Source organism: Cervus elaphus, chromosome 24 (assembly GCF_910594005.1).
Source record: "Cervus elaphus chromosome 24, mCerEla1.1, whole genome shotgun sequence".
Lineage (NCBI taxonomy): Eukaryota > Metazoa > Chordata > Mammalia > Artiodactyla > Cervidae > Cervus > Cervus elaphus.
This window is the reverse complement of record NC_057838.1, coordinates 34113264-34131762: the sequence shown is the minus strand read 5'-3', so window position 1 is coordinate 34131762 and position 18499 is coordinate 34113264. Positions and strand designations below refer to the sequence as shown.

At 39.5% G+C, this 18499-nt stretch overlaps 1 protein-coding gene across 2 annotated transcripts in view; it reads right to left on the bottom strand.

Annotated features, from left to right (window-relative positions):
* Positions 1 to 2223: 2223 nt before the first annotated feature.
* Positions 2224 to 18499, bottom strand: part of SUMF1 (sulfatase modifying factor 1) — an 86128-nt gene continuing 69852 nt past the window's right edge. For both annotated transcript variants that reach the window (XM_043886227.1, XM_043886228.1), the window contains 2 exons: positions 14430 to 14489; positions 2224 to 3328 (listed from right to left, as the gene is read on the bottom strand). In XM_043886227.1, coding sequence (XP_043742162.1) covers positions 3218 to 3328; positions 14430 to 14489 — 171 coding nt within the window. In that variant the 3' untranslated portion in view covers positions 2224 to 3217. The remainder of the gene's footprint in view (positions 3329 to 14429; positions 14490 to 18499) is intronic.

The window sequence follows — 18499 nt, the reverse complement described above, 5'->3', positions numbered from 1 at the left end:
CAATGTATATTTCTTAGAAGCAGAAATAGCTCATAAGTGATTAGTGAACAGAAATTGGAAGATGGTAGGCTGTAAAAGTCACATTGGGGTGTATGTTATTTGAAATGTGTTTTGAAACAATCAGGGTAAACTTTCTTGCAATTTAATAGAAAACTAAAGCAGTATATGAAGATCTCAAAAAAAAATTTTTTTTTAATCCTATGGAAGCACAAGTAGTGGTTTATTTAGTGGCTTCAAAATTGCTAAAACTTGCTATTAAACTCTGAATATCTGAGAGTTCAAATGAAGATACTACAAAAATACTGCTTTCCCCACCCCCACCAATCTTAAAAAGACTGATGGAGAAGTCTAAACCACAATCAGATCTTTACTTCTGACATAAGTGACCTGTTAAAGAGCAAATGCCAGACGTCCCTGGTGGTCCAGTGGTTGAGAGTCCGCCTTCCAATGCAGGAGTCCATGTGCCAAGGGGCAACTGATCCAGTTCATCACAACTACTGAGCCCATGGGCCGCAGCTACTGAACTGGCACGCCCTAGAGACACTGGCACAAGAGAAGCCACTGCAATGAGACGCCCCGCCTACCACAACAAAGAGTAGGCGCAACTCACCGCAGCTAGAGAAAGACCGAGCGTAGCAATGAAGACCCAGCGCAGTAAAAATAAATAAATAAATAAATGATAATAATTTTAAAAAGTAAATGTGATTAAAAATTTACATCTTGGAGAAGAAAGATGAAGGAGCCCCACGGCTTAAGGCAGCAAAGGACTGACGGGTTGTGATGCTGCCTACAGATGTGAGTGCAGGTTTAACTGAGCTACTGATTTTACCAGGATAGTTACTATTGCTGTTAGTACTCTGATTACAAGGTTCCTTAAGATTAGAGTGCTCTACCCACCTCTCTTTTTCCCTTTCACTCCCTATTTTTCACATGCAATTTTGCAGAAGGTGAGGCGTTTCAGGAACGCTTATACGGCATTAAAGCTGCAGTTATTATACTATGATCTTGGGTCTGTTCATAAATCAACATGCAATTTTATAAAGTGTAGTGGCCATGACTGTCTATAGTCTGGTGCACTCTGTAGCTGGTAACTTGGAGTGAGTGAGTGAAAGTCAGAATATGGGAGTGGATAGCCTATCCCTTCTCAAGGGGATCTTCCCAACCCAGGAATCGAACCGGGGTCTCCTGCATTGCAGGCGAATTCTTTACCAACTGAGCTATCAGGGAAGCCCTAGTAACTTGGAAGTGTGGCTCTTAAATGAAGGATTTGTTAGGATTTTGTTTTAATGCTTTCTAACATTCTGCTGCTGCTAAAAATGCAATTCTAAAGACTAAGCCAAAACACACCTCAAAATATTTATGCCATATAACATTAATTACCAAGAGAAGAATCCAAAATATACACAGTAAAAGTATAACCATGTGAAAAATCCAAGCAGGTGGGAGGTAGTAAGTAAAAACAAAAACTGTGCTTGACTAGTGGTGACTTCAAGAATAAAATACCTTATTTCCTCTATTAGCTTTTTCAATGAAGCAAATGCTTTTTGTTTGTTTTGCCTGAATTAATCATCACTTGATGAAAGTCTGTAAAGAAACATTTTATATCCACAAAGCGACAGATTAACAAATGTGGACAAACACCCCAGCAACATGACTATTTTTCAAGATAAACGTTTTAACATTAACAGACTAGGCACAAAAGTTGCAGTTAAGGGTTGGCTGAACCCTTCAGAATATTATTTGACTTAGTTTTTGAATAACCAACCTCAAGATGAGTCTTTCCCTTCAAACGATAGGCTAGGAATGAATTTGAAGTCTTCAAAGAACGGGGAATCAGGCTGGGATCCTGATGACAGAGATCTCTGGTTGGAAGCCATCGCTGTGAAACGAGGTGCTTTGCCTGCATGTGAAGCACCTGTCAGTTTTTACAGGATGGAGGCACTGCCCTTGACTTTGTCTCATCTACTGAGGATGAAGAAGCAAGGTCATAATGAGGTTCCTGGCAGAACACCCTGTGTTTTGGAATAAACACTCCCACAAATTACTCCCATATCAAAGTTATCAAGCAGCTATCAATGTAAAAGTTTTCTAGCAAACAACACACATGCATATATAAAAAACTTTTTACATAAAAAAACACATACATCTCACATAGCACAAAGTCATTTTTTAAAAAGAAGACATTAATAGAGTGAAAGAGAAAAGGAACCAATGAGACAGAAGCCTGATTTAGCAGATACCAGTTTATTTGACATAGTGCACGATCCAAAGCATGGGATACTCCACAGACAACAGGATTTCCTACTTCCCTATTACAAAATACTGGGTACCTTGAATATAGTTGATTCAAGGTTCCTGCTCCTTTTCTCCTACATCTAGAATTAAACAGGCTTCTCTGTGTAGCACACAGTTCACATTCACCGAAGGCTTTGGGGAGAGGGGGAATAGGGCTTACAGCTGCCCCCCAAACCAAAGGCACTTAATGTTAAAAGATAAAGCACAGTAGAGTCACCCCACAGACATTCCTGTGTGTTCCGATGGCTGAACTTGAGCATGCCATCACTGGCCCAAGTGGGATTCATCATAACAATGTAAAGACACTGATTTCCTTGAAAAAGCAAAGTGCGGTATGAATATAAAGACTCATCCCCACCACCCCACCCCATTCTTTTCTGAAAATAATACATAAGAGAACAACTATTTCACATGATTAGTATCACCCGAGGTTCACACATGGGGAAAAAATAGCTAAAAAATCATCTGTCATAAATTCTCACTATGAAATCACAATAGAATCTGATATATCCAGAGGATCTGTCAGTCGGGAGTGAGCCTCAGCCATCACACTGTGCATCCCTTCACTGGACTGATGAACTCAATGAGGCCCAGAAAGGTCAAGAGTGGGACCCTGGGGTCGAACCCACGGGCAGACCCTGGGTGGAACACAGGCCTCCTGAAGCCAAGCTCAGGGTGCCCTCCACCTCCTTCCTCTTTAAAACACTCTCAAAAGTAAAACATGAAACACATCACACAATAAAGCGCACATGCTGATGCAGGTCAGCGATTTGGTCTCGCCATACGGTTCCTTTGGCCACTGGGCAGGTATGTAACCCACCTTGGGGTGGGAAGTCTTCACACGAGGTTGTTCAGCCTTCTGAGGGAAGCCGCGTGCAGAGTAGACACGACTTCTCGGATTCGGCAAGGCTCTTTTTGGCTCTTAGCCCGTGGTGGGCAAGTGGTCAGCTGCGCAACGGAATCCCAGATTCGAGGCGGAGCTGTCGGGTGTGTTCTGGCTTCGAGCAGCACAGCGATACCTGTAGCAGTAGGACTTTGCGGAGAGAACCAGACAGGTAAGTGCTCTTGGACTCTCGGTTGAAGGGTCTCAACTGTCAGAATCATGTGGTAACCAAGTACCAGCTATGGAGAGTTATGCCAACTTGTAAACAGTGTCTCCCCTATAGGCACCCACCCCATGCACATGGAATATGCGGGTTTCAAAAAAAAGTACCACATTTAGAGCTCACCAATGTCCTTTACATTATAAACTTGACACAGATATAATACAAAGATGTTGCTGTCAACATTACTTAGAATAGTCAAAAACCATGAAACAAGCAATGGTCACTTAAGTTGTGGCACATCCAGAAGTTGGACTAGTAAGTAGCCACTCAAAAGCATGTTTTCATGGAACATTTAATGACACAGGAATGTCTCAGGATACAATGTTAAATGAAAAAGTTAGGATATGAAATTGTATATGTAGTGTGATCTCAATCTAGATCATCATGTATGCCAAAGAAAAACAGATTGAAAGATTCAAAATGCACCAGAATCTGAATGGTGTGTGTGTGAGTCACTCAGTCGTGTCCAACACTTGGAAACTCCATGGACTGTAGCCTGCCAGGCTTCTTTGTCCATGGGATTCTCTAGGCAAGAATACTGGAGTGGGTTGTCATTTCCTTCTTCAGCAGTTCTTCTCAACCCAGGAATCAAACCCAGGTCTCCTGCCTTGCAGGCAAGGTTCTTTACTGACTGAGTTATAAGGAAACCCTCAGGCAGTGGAGTTTCAAATTTCTGATAATAAGTATTACGTTTATAATCTGAAAAGTTATCTTTACATGTAGAATAGTATTTGCCATGAAACCAAGTAATAAAGCTAAATGGCAATTGAGACAATATTAATTAAGAACAACATCAAGATACTACTTAATATACAGTTAGTTGGCAAAAATTAAATTGCAAACCCAGGAACATCAAGAGTAGGAAATGCTGTGAAAAACACTTTTTTCTTAATACATTGTTTTTGGTGTTTAAATCACAGTAACTCATAAAGCTATATATTTTTGTGCAGGGGATTTGTTTTATATTGTTTTACAAGCACAGACTATGAGATATATATATATACACACACACACACACACACACACAAACACATACAGACATCAAGTTCTCCAAGCACAGTGCAAGGCACCTTCATCACATATTTTCATTCACATTTGCTTATAATAGCACAGAGGAACTAAATGAGTTATCCTAGATGACGCATTTATTCAAAGAATAGAATTTAAACCCAGGTCTAACTGTGGTATGCTTGCTTCCCTAGCAAGATGGAAAGGTATCACATCTCATGCTTCTTTCCCGCCCCTGATAAATTCTCCTGCGTGTACACAGATACTTGCACAAATAAGAGAGTCTAACATATTCCTGGCCACCTACTAGATATTCAGCAAATAACCACAAGATGAGTTGATTTAAACACTTCAAAAGCTTCCATATTCCAAAAATAACCATGCAAGGAACTCTTAGGTCCTAAGATTACACTTTAATCCAAAATAAAGGAGAATGAAAATAAACTAGTTACCCAAAGTCTGAAAAGCATCAACTCTGAGTGAACCCTGTGAAATTAAAGTCCCTGCTGCTGGTTAAAGAAACAGCAAAGAATCATTTAGTGTAAACTCTGGAACTCATGAAGGAGAGATAATCTGTGGAGGGGAAAATAGGTCAGCATGAGAGAGGTGGTTTTTTTCCCCCCTTAATTCTTATTATTCTCCTTTCTCTCACAAAAGTTGAATGCTTCTAATCTTCATAAAAATTATCTCTAAAAGCTGACAAAGAAATTGGAGCACTTCTCTGGAGCACTTCTACCATAGAAGAAAAAAAAAAAGACATGCTTTTCTTTTACAGATAGTGAAACAATAGCAACCAATTTTCTCATTTTCCCCACCATCAGTGAGGAATATAACACTATTACCAATATTCAGGCAGGCAGAGGGACAATGAATAAAAAGTATGCTTTAAATAATGAAAATATTGATGGCATCTGCTACAACCTGGGACTGGGATGCAATGGGGGCTCCAAACTGGCTAGAGGTGACCACGCGGGAAGACCCAGCAGAAGCTCTGGTATATGCAGGGCTGACTCTGGGCTGCTGTGAGGCAAAGTGCTTTGGGATTTCTAGAGTCAAGATCCTGTGGATAAGGCAGGGTCCCATGCTACCACTGTGAGTGGTGGATTCCACACTGAAGCAAGAATGCAGTTCAGGGGGAAGCAGGCAGTCAAATAGGGACAGTCATGTTCCAAAACTGTACCACACATGACCAAAAAAAAAAAAAACCAGTCAAGTGTTTCCTGACTGCCTTCAGCATACACTGTCTGGCTAGAGCGCACAGGCTGGATGAGGAAACAATGATTACACATCAAAAAGGCAAAACAGGCTGGGGTTAAAAGAATCTGGGGCTATTACTAATTCACAGGAAGAAATGGTCGCTTGTGGATGTCTATGTTTTTAGGAATGATTTTAGGAAGGCAGAAGTTGGCCAGAGTGGGATTTAGCTGATTATGGCTGAGGTCTTCTGACTAGGGCTTCCCAAGTGGCCCAGTAATAAAGGACCTGCCTACCAATGCAGGAGAGGTGGGTTTGATCCCTGAGTCGGGAAGATCCCTTGGAGAAGGAAATGGCAATTCACTCCAGTATTCTTGCCTTGTAAATCCCATGGACAGAAGAGCCTGGCAGGCTATAGTCCACAGGTCGCAAAAGACTTGGACATGACTTAGTGACTAAATAATAACAACTTCTGACTTGAGGATATAGAAGAATACCTGGAGAACTCACGTAAATATCTGTTTCCAAGTCACAAACACAGAGATTCCGATTCAGTAAGAGTGGTCTGGGGTCCAAGATTCTGTATTTCTAACCAGCTGGTAGGTGCTGCTCATGCCATCGGCCCATGGGCTACAGATTAAGTAGCACTGATTTACAGGACTTAGAAAGGAGGAAAGAAGGTATGTTAAGTGGACAAAACAATGATGTCAGAGGCATGAAAATGGAAAAATTCAAGTGACGAGAACAGCAAAGCCATAAGGCTGATGGCATCAGAGCACAGTTTATTTATTCATTAAATATTTGACGGTTTACCACACGCAACATGCTATTCCAGGCACAATGGATACAATGCAGAATAAGACAGTTCAGTTCAGTCACTCAGTTCAGTTCAGTTCAGTCGCTCATTCGTGTTCGACTCTTTGCAACCCCATGAATCGCAGCACACCAGGCCTCCCTGTCCATCACCAACTCCTGGAGTTTATTCAAACTCATGCCCATCGAGTTGGTGATGCCATCCAACCATCTTATCTTCTGTTGTCCCCTTCTCCTCCTACCCTCAATCCCTCCCAGCATCAGGGTCTTTTCCAATGAGTCAACACTTCGCATCAGTCAGCCAAAGTATTGGAGTTTCAGCTTCAACATCAGTCCTTCCAATGAACACTCAGGACTGATCTCCTTTAGGATGGACTACTTGGATCTCCTTGCAGTCCAAGGGACTCTCAAAAGTATTCTCCAACACCACAGTTCAAAAGCATCAATTCTTCAGTGCTCAACTTTCTTTATAGTCCAACTCTCACATCCATACATGACCACTGGAAAATCCATAGCCTTGACTAGACAGACCTTTGTTGGCAAAGTAATGTCTCTGCTTTTTAATATGCTATCTAAGTCGGTCATAACTTTTCTTCCAAGGAGTAAGCGTCTTTTTATTTCATGGCTGCAGTAACCATCTGCAGTGATTTTGGAGCCCCCAAAAATAAAGTCTGACACTGTCTCCACTGTTTCTCCATCTATTTCCCATGAAGTGATGGGACCAGATGCCATGATCTTAGTTTTCTGAATGCTGAGCTTTAAGCCAACTTTTTCACTTTCCTCTTTCACTTTCATCAAGAGGCTCTTCAGTTCTTCTTCACTTTCTGCCATAAGGGTGGTGTCATCTGCATATCTGAGGTTATTGATATTTCTCCCGGCAATCCTGGTTCCAGCTTGTGCTTCATTGAGCCCAGTGTTTCTCATGATGTACTCTGCATATAAGTTAAATAAGAGGGTGACAATATACAGCCTTGATGTACTCCTTTTCCTATTTGGAATCAGTCTGTTGTTCCATGTCCAGTTCTAACTGTTGCTTCTTGACTTGCATACAGATTTCTAAAGAGACAGATCAGGTGGTCTGGTATTCCCATCTCTTTCAGAATTTTCCATGGTTTGTGGTGATCCACACAGTCAAAAGCTTTGGCATAGTCAATAAAGCAGAAATAGATGTTTTGGAACTCTCTTGCTTTTTCAATGATGCAGCGGATGTTGACAATTTGATCTCTGGTTCCTCTGTCTTTTCTAAAACCAGCTTGAACATCTGGAAGTTCACGGTTCACATATTGCTGAAGCCTGGCTTGGAGAATTTTGAGCATTACTTTGCTAGCATGTGAGATGAGTGCAATTGTGCAGTAGTTTGAGCATTCTTTGGGATTGCCTTTCTTTGAGGTTGGAATGAAAACGGACCTTTTCCAGTCCTGTGGCCACTGCTGAGTTTTCCAAATTTGCTGGCATATTGAGTGCAGCACTTTCACAGCATCATCTTTTAGGATTTGAAATAGCTCAACTGGAATTCCATCACCTCCACTAGTTTTGTTCATAATGATGCTTTCTAAGGCCCAGTTGACTTCACATTCCAGGATGTCTGGCTCCAGGTGAGTGATCACATGATCGTGATTATCTTTTTTGTACAGTTCTTCTGTGTATTCTTGTCACCTCTTCTTAATATCTTCTGCTTCTGTTAGGTCGATACCATTTCTGTCCTTTATCAAACCCATTTTTGCATGTAATGTTCCCTTGGTATCTGTAATTTTCTTGAAGAGATCTCTAGTCTTTCCCATTCTGTTGTTTTCCTCTATTTCTTTGCACTGATCGCTGAGGAAGGCTTTCTTATCTCTCCTTGCTATTCTTTGGAACTCTGTATTCAAATGGGAATATCTTTCCTTTTCTCCTTTGCTTTTCACTTCTCTCCTTTTTACAGCTATTTGTAAGGCCTCCTCAGACAGCCATTTTGCTGTTTAACCTTAGGCAAATCTTTTCTCAATCTGCTCCATTGATAAAATGGTCTACTAATGGGATAATGTCAAAATGCTTCATCTTATCTTTATATGAAAAAGTTAAGTGGTAGATGTGGAGATTATTTTAACTGTTAACTTTATAATGCTCTTAATTAAAAGAACTCTTAATTAAAAGAACTCATCTGGCCTGTCTTATCTGACTTCTTTGGGTTAACCCACTTCCTAACTAAAACAAAAGCACTCATCAGCTTTCCTGCAGGACTTAGAGATCTTGTGTTGTAAAGATGATATTACTCTTGCCAGCATCTGAATACAGTTATGCATTTGCTAGGCTTCCCTGGTGGCTCAAATGGCAAAGAATCTGCCTACAATGCAGGAGACCCGGATTCAACTCCTGGGTCAACTCCTGGGTCGGGAAGATCCCCTGGAGAAGGGAATGGCAACGCACTCCAGTATTCTTGCTTGGAAAATTCCACAGACAGAGGGACCTGGCAGGCTACAGTCCATGGGGTCACAAGAAGTCGGATTGAGCAACTTCTACTTTACTTTTTGGGCTCCTCCAGTGACTCAGCGGTAAAGAATCTGCCTATAATGCAGGAGGTGCAGGAGACACGGGTTAATCCCTGGGTTGGGAAGATGCGCTGGAGAAGAGCATGGCAATCCACTCCAGTATTCTTGCCTGAAGAATCCCTTGGACCAAGGAATGTGGTAGGCTACAGTCCATAGGGTTGCAAAAAGTTGCACATGACTGCAGAAACTTAGCATGCATGCATTTGCTACATAAATAGGAAAATTATTTGCTATATAAATGGGAAAGGTGAGGGACTATCTCTGGTGACAAGGGTTAGGGTTAGGTCTTTGGTGAATGGCACAGTTCTATATGCAACTTATCTCTCAGATTATATAACAAACTATTTTAAAATTAGGTATTCATATGCCACAAAATACAGGCTGTAGCAACTGTAACAAATTGTGCCTGCCTGGAACACTGTGGTCAGAAAAGACACTCATGATGTATAAGAGATTTTGCTTATAGCCATACTTGAAGACCCTGGTACATACAGCATAATTCTATTTGGGGAAGAAAAATTAAAACTGCACCAAAAAGTTGAGTAGAATACTATCAATATATTCTTTAGAAAGCAAGGTAAATTATTTTTTTCATTTTTGTTTATTATTTATTTTCTAATTTTTATGCAATGAAAATGTTTTGCTTACATAACAAAAAAAGCTTCAAATAAGTGATAAAAAGAGCTACTCTTCCACTGGATCACAGCAATACCTAAACTCTTCCATTTACCTAAATGATAAAGAACTAAACCCTAAAAAGCAAGTCTCACTACAAGTTACTGTTGAAAAGGTCAGGACGATCACATGAGAAAACAGTCAATTCACATTATCATCGCATTTTAAATGTACTCATTCACTCAGCAAACACTTTTTAATATAAGTATTTCATTTTAAATTCTAGTAATGGGCAACTAATGAAATACATAACTAAAGAGGAAAATGGCCTGATTTCATATGTCCTCATTGCTCTTTCTTTTTTTCCCAACTCTACTTTTAGCACCAAAAATGGCTATTAATGATGTTAGGACTTTGAGTGGCTAAAATATAGGTCATTTTATTAATTAAGAACAGAGGTAGTGGTGAGGACTTGTTTTAGCCCCATTTCATCAAAATAGCTAATTACTGTGTGAAACTGATCTCCATAGCTGCACTAAGCACCTGAGCCTGGATTCAAGAACAATCCATTTAAGATAATGGCTTACTAGCCTCGGGGCACTGGAGTCAAGTGGGATGGCAATATGGCTTTCATGAGAGGAAGAGTTTTAGGTATAAAGAATAGTTTTGAGGTATCTGTAGCTCATTAGGAACAAAATGATTATAGAAAAATTACACAGTAGAACCCAGGTCTCTCAATTTCCCATCCACTGCCCTTGTCAATACACTTGATCAACTCCTTTTGCTAGTAATCTTGGTGTAAAATGGTGGGGTTGTGGGGGCAGGGAGTAAGAATTTCCTCCATGTTGTGGGTTGGGCTAAAGATGTCACGGGAATTAATCTAACAACTTCAAAAACAACTAATATTTCTTGAGTACTTACTATGTGAACTGTTCTAAAATCTTCACATGGGTTAAGTGACTTAATTCTAATAATCCTGAGGTAGGTATTATCTGTGCGTCATATACACAAAGGAAAAAATGAGGCACAGGCATGGTAATGGTGTTCCTAAGATCACATGGCTTATAACCATGAATCTAGGATTAGAGTTTCTTCAGTCCCGTTCTAGAATCTGCTGTTAACACCACGTTGACTCACAGTTGCTCCTTCTGTGCTCTCTTATCCTTACTGAAGCCATACTTTGGACGGACTCTCAAAAAGTCAGAAACAATCATCAGAGCTTACTTTAGTCATGCAGACTGGCCCTGATAATGATCAAAAATAAGTCACCTTCTAATTAAGGTGATTTTTTTTCAAAATGAATTAACTATTCTTTTTTCTTTTTATTGATTTTCTTTCTTTTACTGATTTTCACCTTTGCCGTAAGAATTATTTCTAGGATTCTGCCTATCTAGTTAGCAGTTCATTCGCTGGTTCTTTATTCAGAAGAGAAGATGGAGGGGTTGATGATTAAGAATGATGGCACTGTTTTGGAAAGAATTATGTCCTCCAAGTTCTTATGCATGAAGCCCTAACCCCTGGTACCTCAGAATGTGACTGTGTTTGGAAGCGGGACTTTAAGGTGATAATTACATTAAAAGTAAGCTGTTAAAATGGGCCTTCATTCAATCTGAGTGGCATTCTTGTAAGAAGAGGAGATTAAGAAATGAAGAGCCCTGCATGCATGGAGGAGAGACCTTGCAAGAACACAGACAGAAGGCTGCCCTCTTTGAACCAAGGAGTGAGACCTCAAGAAAACAGACTGGTAACACCCGAATCTTGGACTTCTAGCCTCCAGAACTGTGAGAATATAAATTTCTGTTGTTTTAAAAAAAAAAAAAAAAAAAAAAAACAAAGAATGATGGTATTAGCAGCAACTAACTTACTAAGTCTTTACCATGAGCTAGGTATGTGTGCATATACATTTGTTTGGTACATTTGTTCCTCATAAGAACCTTACTTACAGTAGCTGCAATTATAATGCACATTTTACATATGTGAAAACTGATGTTTAAAAAGGTTAGGTAATGTGTCTAAGGTTACAGGCAAAGACTAGCAAAGAGAAGTTACAGAATTCCAGCCCAGATCTAATTCTAGACTCCACAGTTTAATGCACTTACTATACCTAGTGGCAGTTAAAGCTGTCACTCTTAATCTAGTGGAAAGAATAAGCACTCTGAAAGTAATTCGCAATCAACACTGTGCTATTTCCTTGACCTCACCAAAATAACCAGACTGAGGTTAAATACCTACATCATTTACAATTAATTTGACTGAGATCCTAGAGCTGCCATTTCTCTCTGGGAAATCTTGTGGTTCCCGCTCAGTTTTGCCCACTCTGCTATTCTCTCTTCTGGAACACTCTCTCCACCCCTTGGATCCTGACTAAATTAAAACTTATCCTTCAGGGTGACTAAGAAAAGTTACAGATGTGTAATATAAACTCTAAATCAACCACAAAAATTTTAAAACAAAGAGCTAAAGCTAATAAGCCAAAGAAGAGACAATGAAGTGATTAAAGAACTTAATCCAAAAAAGTTTAAAAAACAAGAGAGACAGCAAATGGAAAAGAACAGATGAGACAAAGAGAAAAACAAATCTCAAGATGGCAAATTTAAACCCAACCATAACAATAATCATGTTAAATGTAAATGGTCTAAACAGCAAGTGAAAATGCAAAGATTATGTGAATAAATTCATAAACTCAGATGAAATGGATAAATTTCTTGAAAGACACAAACTCCCAGAGATTAATCAACAACAAACAAATAAATTCACCATATTAACAGACTAAAAACAAAAAACCACATAAACATCTCAATAGTCTCAAAGAAACATCTGGCAAAATCCTCATCCATTTCTGATAAAAACTCTCAAAAATCTAAGACTAGAAGGAAAGTTTCTCAAGCTGGCAAAGGGCAGCTTTGAAAACACTACAGCTTATATCACAGCTAATTCTGAAAAGCTGAATGTCTTTCCTCTAAGATCTAAAATTAGATAAGACTGTACTTATCACTCCTATTCAACAATATACTAGAGGTTCTAGCCAGAGAGAAATACAGCAAGAGAAAGTAATAAAAAATATCCAAATTAAAAAGGAAGAAGTAAAGCTGTCTACACTCCCAGTTGGTATAACCACTTATGTAGAAAATACAATAGAATCTACAAAAAAAGTTACCAATACAGATGAGTTTAACAAGGTTTCACAATACAAATATACAAAAATCAACTCTGCCATGTAACTGTATTTATTAAAAGCATGTAATAGGTTAAAAGATATTTTAAAAGCATAAACTAAGAAGCTCATAAAAATTTAAAACATTTAAAATAAGCAAGCAAAATGAAATGGTAAAGTAGACACATTTATATGTATGGCACTGGAATATTTTGGTGTTCATACTTGAAATGTTTCTTACAAGTTTCATTTTCTCCACTTAACTGTGAAGAAAAAATCTTTTGGTCCTCAATTCTTATAGAGTAAATGGATCATCAATTAAGAAAAGTGCCATATGTCATAGACATAACTGGTGGCAACTAGAGTTTTGAACTACTGCTATGCAAAAAGAGATTCACCTGTTTTTCACGGAAGTCTGGTTTCCCCAGCAAGAGGATTCAGATACACCTGCAGTAACAGCTTGAATCAGAGAAAAAAAATCTGGGACTATAGACAGATGGGTATGTGAATATTTTAAACTACTCGAATGACCTAGGGTGATGCTTTTAATTTAAAATTAAAATTAGAATTTTAAAGATAAATTTGTCTACATCTTGTTATAAAGGTAGGTGTAAAGCATAGTTTGAATCAACTCTATGAAATTCCATCTAAATGATTATATTAAAAATTCTAAGAAATGAAGAAGACACACACACCTATGAACTCTCTCATACACATAATTTAAGAGAGTCTTTTTAGGCCAGTGGTTCCCAAACTTTGACGTATGTTATGATCACCTCAAGAGCTTTAAAATCCTGATGCCCAGGTCATAATACAGAAAAATCAAATCAGGATGAGGTGAGTGAGGAAACAAGCGTCAGTACTTTTTATAGATCCCAGATGATTCTAATGTGCAATAAAGTTTGAGAACCATTATTTTAAGGCAAAGTTTGACAATGCCTCCATTATCAAATTAATAACTTAATTTGGAGCCATTACAGGGTATTTTAAGTCTCTAACTGCCTAGACTGACTGAATTATCATAGGATGCTCCTTGGAGGAACAATCTGCGAAATGCCATCTTTGCATAGGGATAGAAAGACAGAAGTTGAAGTGCTGGAGACACTAAAAATACATGATTTAAAGAAAAAAAGGGAGAGGCGTGCTATTCAATTTCTGAACTCCTTAAAAAAGGCTACTCATGAAACACTGAGTCACTTCTACTAGCCAAGAACAACTGTCTCTGACACTGACATCACAGCCCAAAGAGAAAAAGCATTCTCTGAGATTAATGTTTATTCTACAAAGCACATTCTATATACCAAGAACACTTGGGATGTTTCCATTTCAATATACCACAATCTACCCTCCACCTATAATTCTTACCTTAATAGCAATAGAAAAGCCAAAAAAATTACTGGAGCCTCAAATAAATTAAGGGTGTGGTTCCAGACTTCCATGCTGGAAAAGGTATATAGTCCACCCAGATTTGTGGGACAACAAAGATCTCTCAAAGGGTCACAATACAACAGATGGAATATGGTTGACAACAGACCATTTATAACCTCTGCTTCTTGCATCACTTATTGCCATGCCTGTGCCCAAACTTCTTTTTTTTTCTTGCTTTGATGGAGATGTATTAATAGGCATGGATGGGACATTTGGGGATTAATGATTACAATGGACCCATAAACCTGCTGTTAGAACACCAAAATAGAGGTTAGTGACTTGACTTACTTTATGGCACATGTAGGATCCACCTTTCTTCACCCGGTCTTTCCCAGAAGGGGGGCCTTTCTGTGGATGAAAAGAAGAGAACTCATTAGTTCAGATAGTACAGCTGCCCCCCCAAGGTCAGAAAGAGAGAGGGAGTGTGTGTTAATCACTCAGTCGTGTATGACTTTTTGCAACACCACGGACTGTAGTCCACCAGGGTCCTCTGTCCATGGGAATTCTCCAGGCAAGAATATTGGAATGGGTAGCCATTCCCCTCTCCATCTGCAGTCAGAGCATTTACTTTAATCCAGCCAGCTCTCTCATAGTTGCCTAAATGGGGCACATGCTTTTCTGTCCCTGGATCTTGCATCTGCACCCATGCACCTTCTCGAATGCCTTCCAAATCCTATATCCTCTGAGGTCCAACTCAAGTTCCCACTCTTTGCTGAACTCTGTGACTACCTTAAGCAACCCAAACCCTAGAGTGTTTCCTTCCTAGATGACTAAGAGGCTGCCTGGCAACATCTCTTACATCAGCTTCTCATGCGGACAGGCTGCAGACCTAGACTGGCAAGCCTCTTTGAATTATGTTTTTAAAATACTACTGTGCAACACCTTATAAACCCTTTCCTAGCTGAATAAATAGATATAATTTTTCTCTCTAAAAAAATTTTAGGTCAGGTTTACTGAGGTATAATTTATATAAACTTATACTTTTACAATGTTTAAATGCACACTTCTAATGAGTTTTGACAAATGTATAATCATATAACCACCATCACAATCAAGACAAAGAATGTAGTTTATCTTTCTCAAAAACACTTATATAGTGCTTATTATGAACCAAGTAGGGCTCTCAGTATTTTGCAAGTATTAACTCATGTGATTTCCATAACAACTTCTGAGATTAAACAAGTGTCAGAATGAGGATTCACCCTGAGACAGCCTGGTTCCAGAGCTTAGAGACCAAGAGTATAGGAAACTGAATGGTGGCTACCACTATAATGAGAACTGAAGCCAGAAAGAGCAAGCCAAGATGTAAGACTATTTCTTCTAAGGAGGGCTCTGGAAAAACTGCAATAGAAATGAACACTGTAAAGTTTTAGTTGCCAGGGTCAAAAGCCTCATGATTAGGTTAGCCATGCAAAGAGTATCTGAGAGCTAGCAGTAAACTCCTACAAACCAGAACCACATCTGGGAAGTCTGAGAGGGATAAGAGTTTTTTGGTTTTCCTTTGTTACACAAAAAGTCAACCAATGATACAGCTGCCTGCTCTTTGTTTACTGAAAATAAGAGAAGGCTGAACAGTGCTTCTCATCTCAGTTTTCTTTTTTCTTTCAAAGTGTGAGTTGCTCAGTTGTGTTCAACTCTTTTCATCCCCATGGACTGTAGCCCGCCAGGCTCCTCTGCCCATGGGATTCTCCAGGCGAGAACACAGGAGTGGGTTTGCCATTCCCTTCTCCAGGGGATCTTCCCAACCCAGGGATCAAAACCAGGTCTCCTGCATTGCAGGTGGATTCTTTACTGTGTGAGCCAACATGGAATCTGAGTTTTCCTTTGCCTTGTCAAAGGCCCAGATCTAAGTGGCAGAACCTAAAAGAACCATGTTTTCTCCAAGCATAGTTAGCACGCTGATTGGAAAACAGTAACATACTGTGAGCACAACTTGTGAGCAGAACTTCATGTCTCCTTCAAAGCATTTTCAGGTACTTAAAAATTGTCAAAGACCAAGCCACTGGCTAGCCTTCATTCCATTGCAAGGCCAACGTTATTTCCATGCCCTTAACTGCTTTATGTTATTTCCATGCCCTTAACTGCTTTATGTTACACTGTTAAACTTTTATTGATTACAAGTGGGCAAGCTATAAATGAGAAGAACTACATCTGAAAATAATGACTTCACACCACAGTATCCTTTCCAGGAATATCTGGAATCTGACAGCCATTACCACAGACTCTGCTTGGTGAGTTTATTATTGTATAAAAGTAGCATAATCACCCAGAATTCACTGAAGCAGAGATGAAAGCATTTATAACTGTGCTGTTATCCCACAGAATGGCCACTCTCTCCTACATTAAATTTCTCGCTTGGGGATTCTTGCATTGCACTGCTTCGGGTGGTTCTCCGCATGCTGGGTTATAATGTACCAAATGACAGTCTAAATTCTGATTAAAGTCGCTCACAGCATATGCTGGCACACAAGATTCAATTCTTTTGTCAAGTTAGATCCAAGAACAAGAAGGAGCTGATTTGCTAACAGGAAGGAGTGAGAACAAAATAGTTCCCTTTTATCACCATCTCATATGAACCAAATCCTCAATCAATAAAAATGACATTCAACAAAGTGACACACAAGTCCTAATGAGATCACCCCAGGCTGGTAAGACCACAGCAGTTAATACAGTCCTCTAGGTAACTGCTCAGCCGATCCTTAGAAATAAAACTATTTTTGCCAGAAAACATGATGCAGGATTACAGGATTAGCTACATCTGTTTGAAATGCTTACCACTTTGCAAAACAAACAAAAAAACAGAAACATTACTAGCAGCGTGTAATGAGTTGAATAGTGCCCCCTCCCTCAAGTTCATGGTCACCCAAAGCCTCAGCATATGACCAAATTTGGAAATAGGGAATGTGCACATTTGTAAATGTTGTGTTAGTTAAGATGAGGTCACATTGGATTTTGGTGAGCTCTAAATCCAGTGACTGGTGTCCTTGTAACAGGAGGAAAGGACACAGAGGAGGTCATGTGAAGATGGGGGCAGAGACTAGGGTGATGTAGCTACAAGCCAAAGAATGCCAAGGGTTCCGGGGAACTGCCAGAAGCTAGGAAGAGACAAGGGAGGATTCTAGAGACTCTGAAGGGAATTATGGCCCTGCCAGGACCTTGGTCTCAGACTTCTAGCCGCCAAAACTGTGAGAGAATAAACTTTTGTTTTTTCAAGCCACCAAGTTTGTGGTTAATTTGTTACAGCAGCTCTAGGAAACTATTATAAGGGGGAAATGCCTCCATTTCTCTTTGCTGAAGAAAGGATCAATAAATCAAAACTAACAACATCTCTCATGGTCAATCTGTTGTTGTTTAGTCGCTAAGTAGTGTCTGAGTCTTTCTCAACCCTTGGACTGTAGCCCACCAGGCTCCTCAGTCCATGGAATTCTCCAGGAGAGAATACTGGAGTGGGCTGTCACTTCCTTCTCCAGGGGATTGTCCCAGACCAGGGATCAAACCTGGGTCTCCTGCACTGAAGGTGGATTTCTTACCACTGAGTCACCAGGGAAGCAGGTTAAAACTACTTAAAGGAGCTACAGACTGGAGTGTCTGAACACCTCACCTTTCTGCCTACATACCTGGTAAGAAGAGAGGCTGCCATGCCTGCATGACCTTCACCACCAGTATTCAAGAACCTAAGTAAACATACACAGTGAACACAGAGACTGTGCTCAGGAACAGGTAAGACCCCACGTGAAAGCTGATGACGGTGTTGAGTTCTTCTGTATCTTTGCTGATTTTCTATCTAGTTATACTACCAATCGCTGAGAAAGGAGCATTATCACCTCCACTGAAAACTGCAGGTTAGTCTATTTTTCCTTTCAGTTTTATCAGTTCTTGCTTCCTTTGTTCCAGCTCTTTTCACTGGGGCATGCATGTTTAGTATTATTACATCCTTTTGGTGGATTGATTGTTTTATCATCAAACAATGTCCTTCTCTGACTCTGATGATTTTCTTTGCTTTGAAGTCTATTTTATACATGAAAATAGCCATTCCTGCTGTTTTCTGATTACTGTTTACATAAAACATCTTTTCCCATCATTTTGTTTTCAATCTATTATATCATTATGTTTGAAGTGAGTTTTTTGTAGAACTGTATATAGTTAGGTTATGTATTTTAATCCACATTGCCAATGTGCCTTTTAATATTTAGACCATTGTGCTTTCAATGAAATTATTGATATTTTAGGACTTACGACTGTCATTTTGTTGTTGCTTTTGTCTGTTTTCTACTTTTTGTTTTCTTTTTTCTGCCTTCCTGTGGCAGAAAGATTTCTCTAAAGAAATTCATTTTTATTCACTTACAATGCTTAATCAC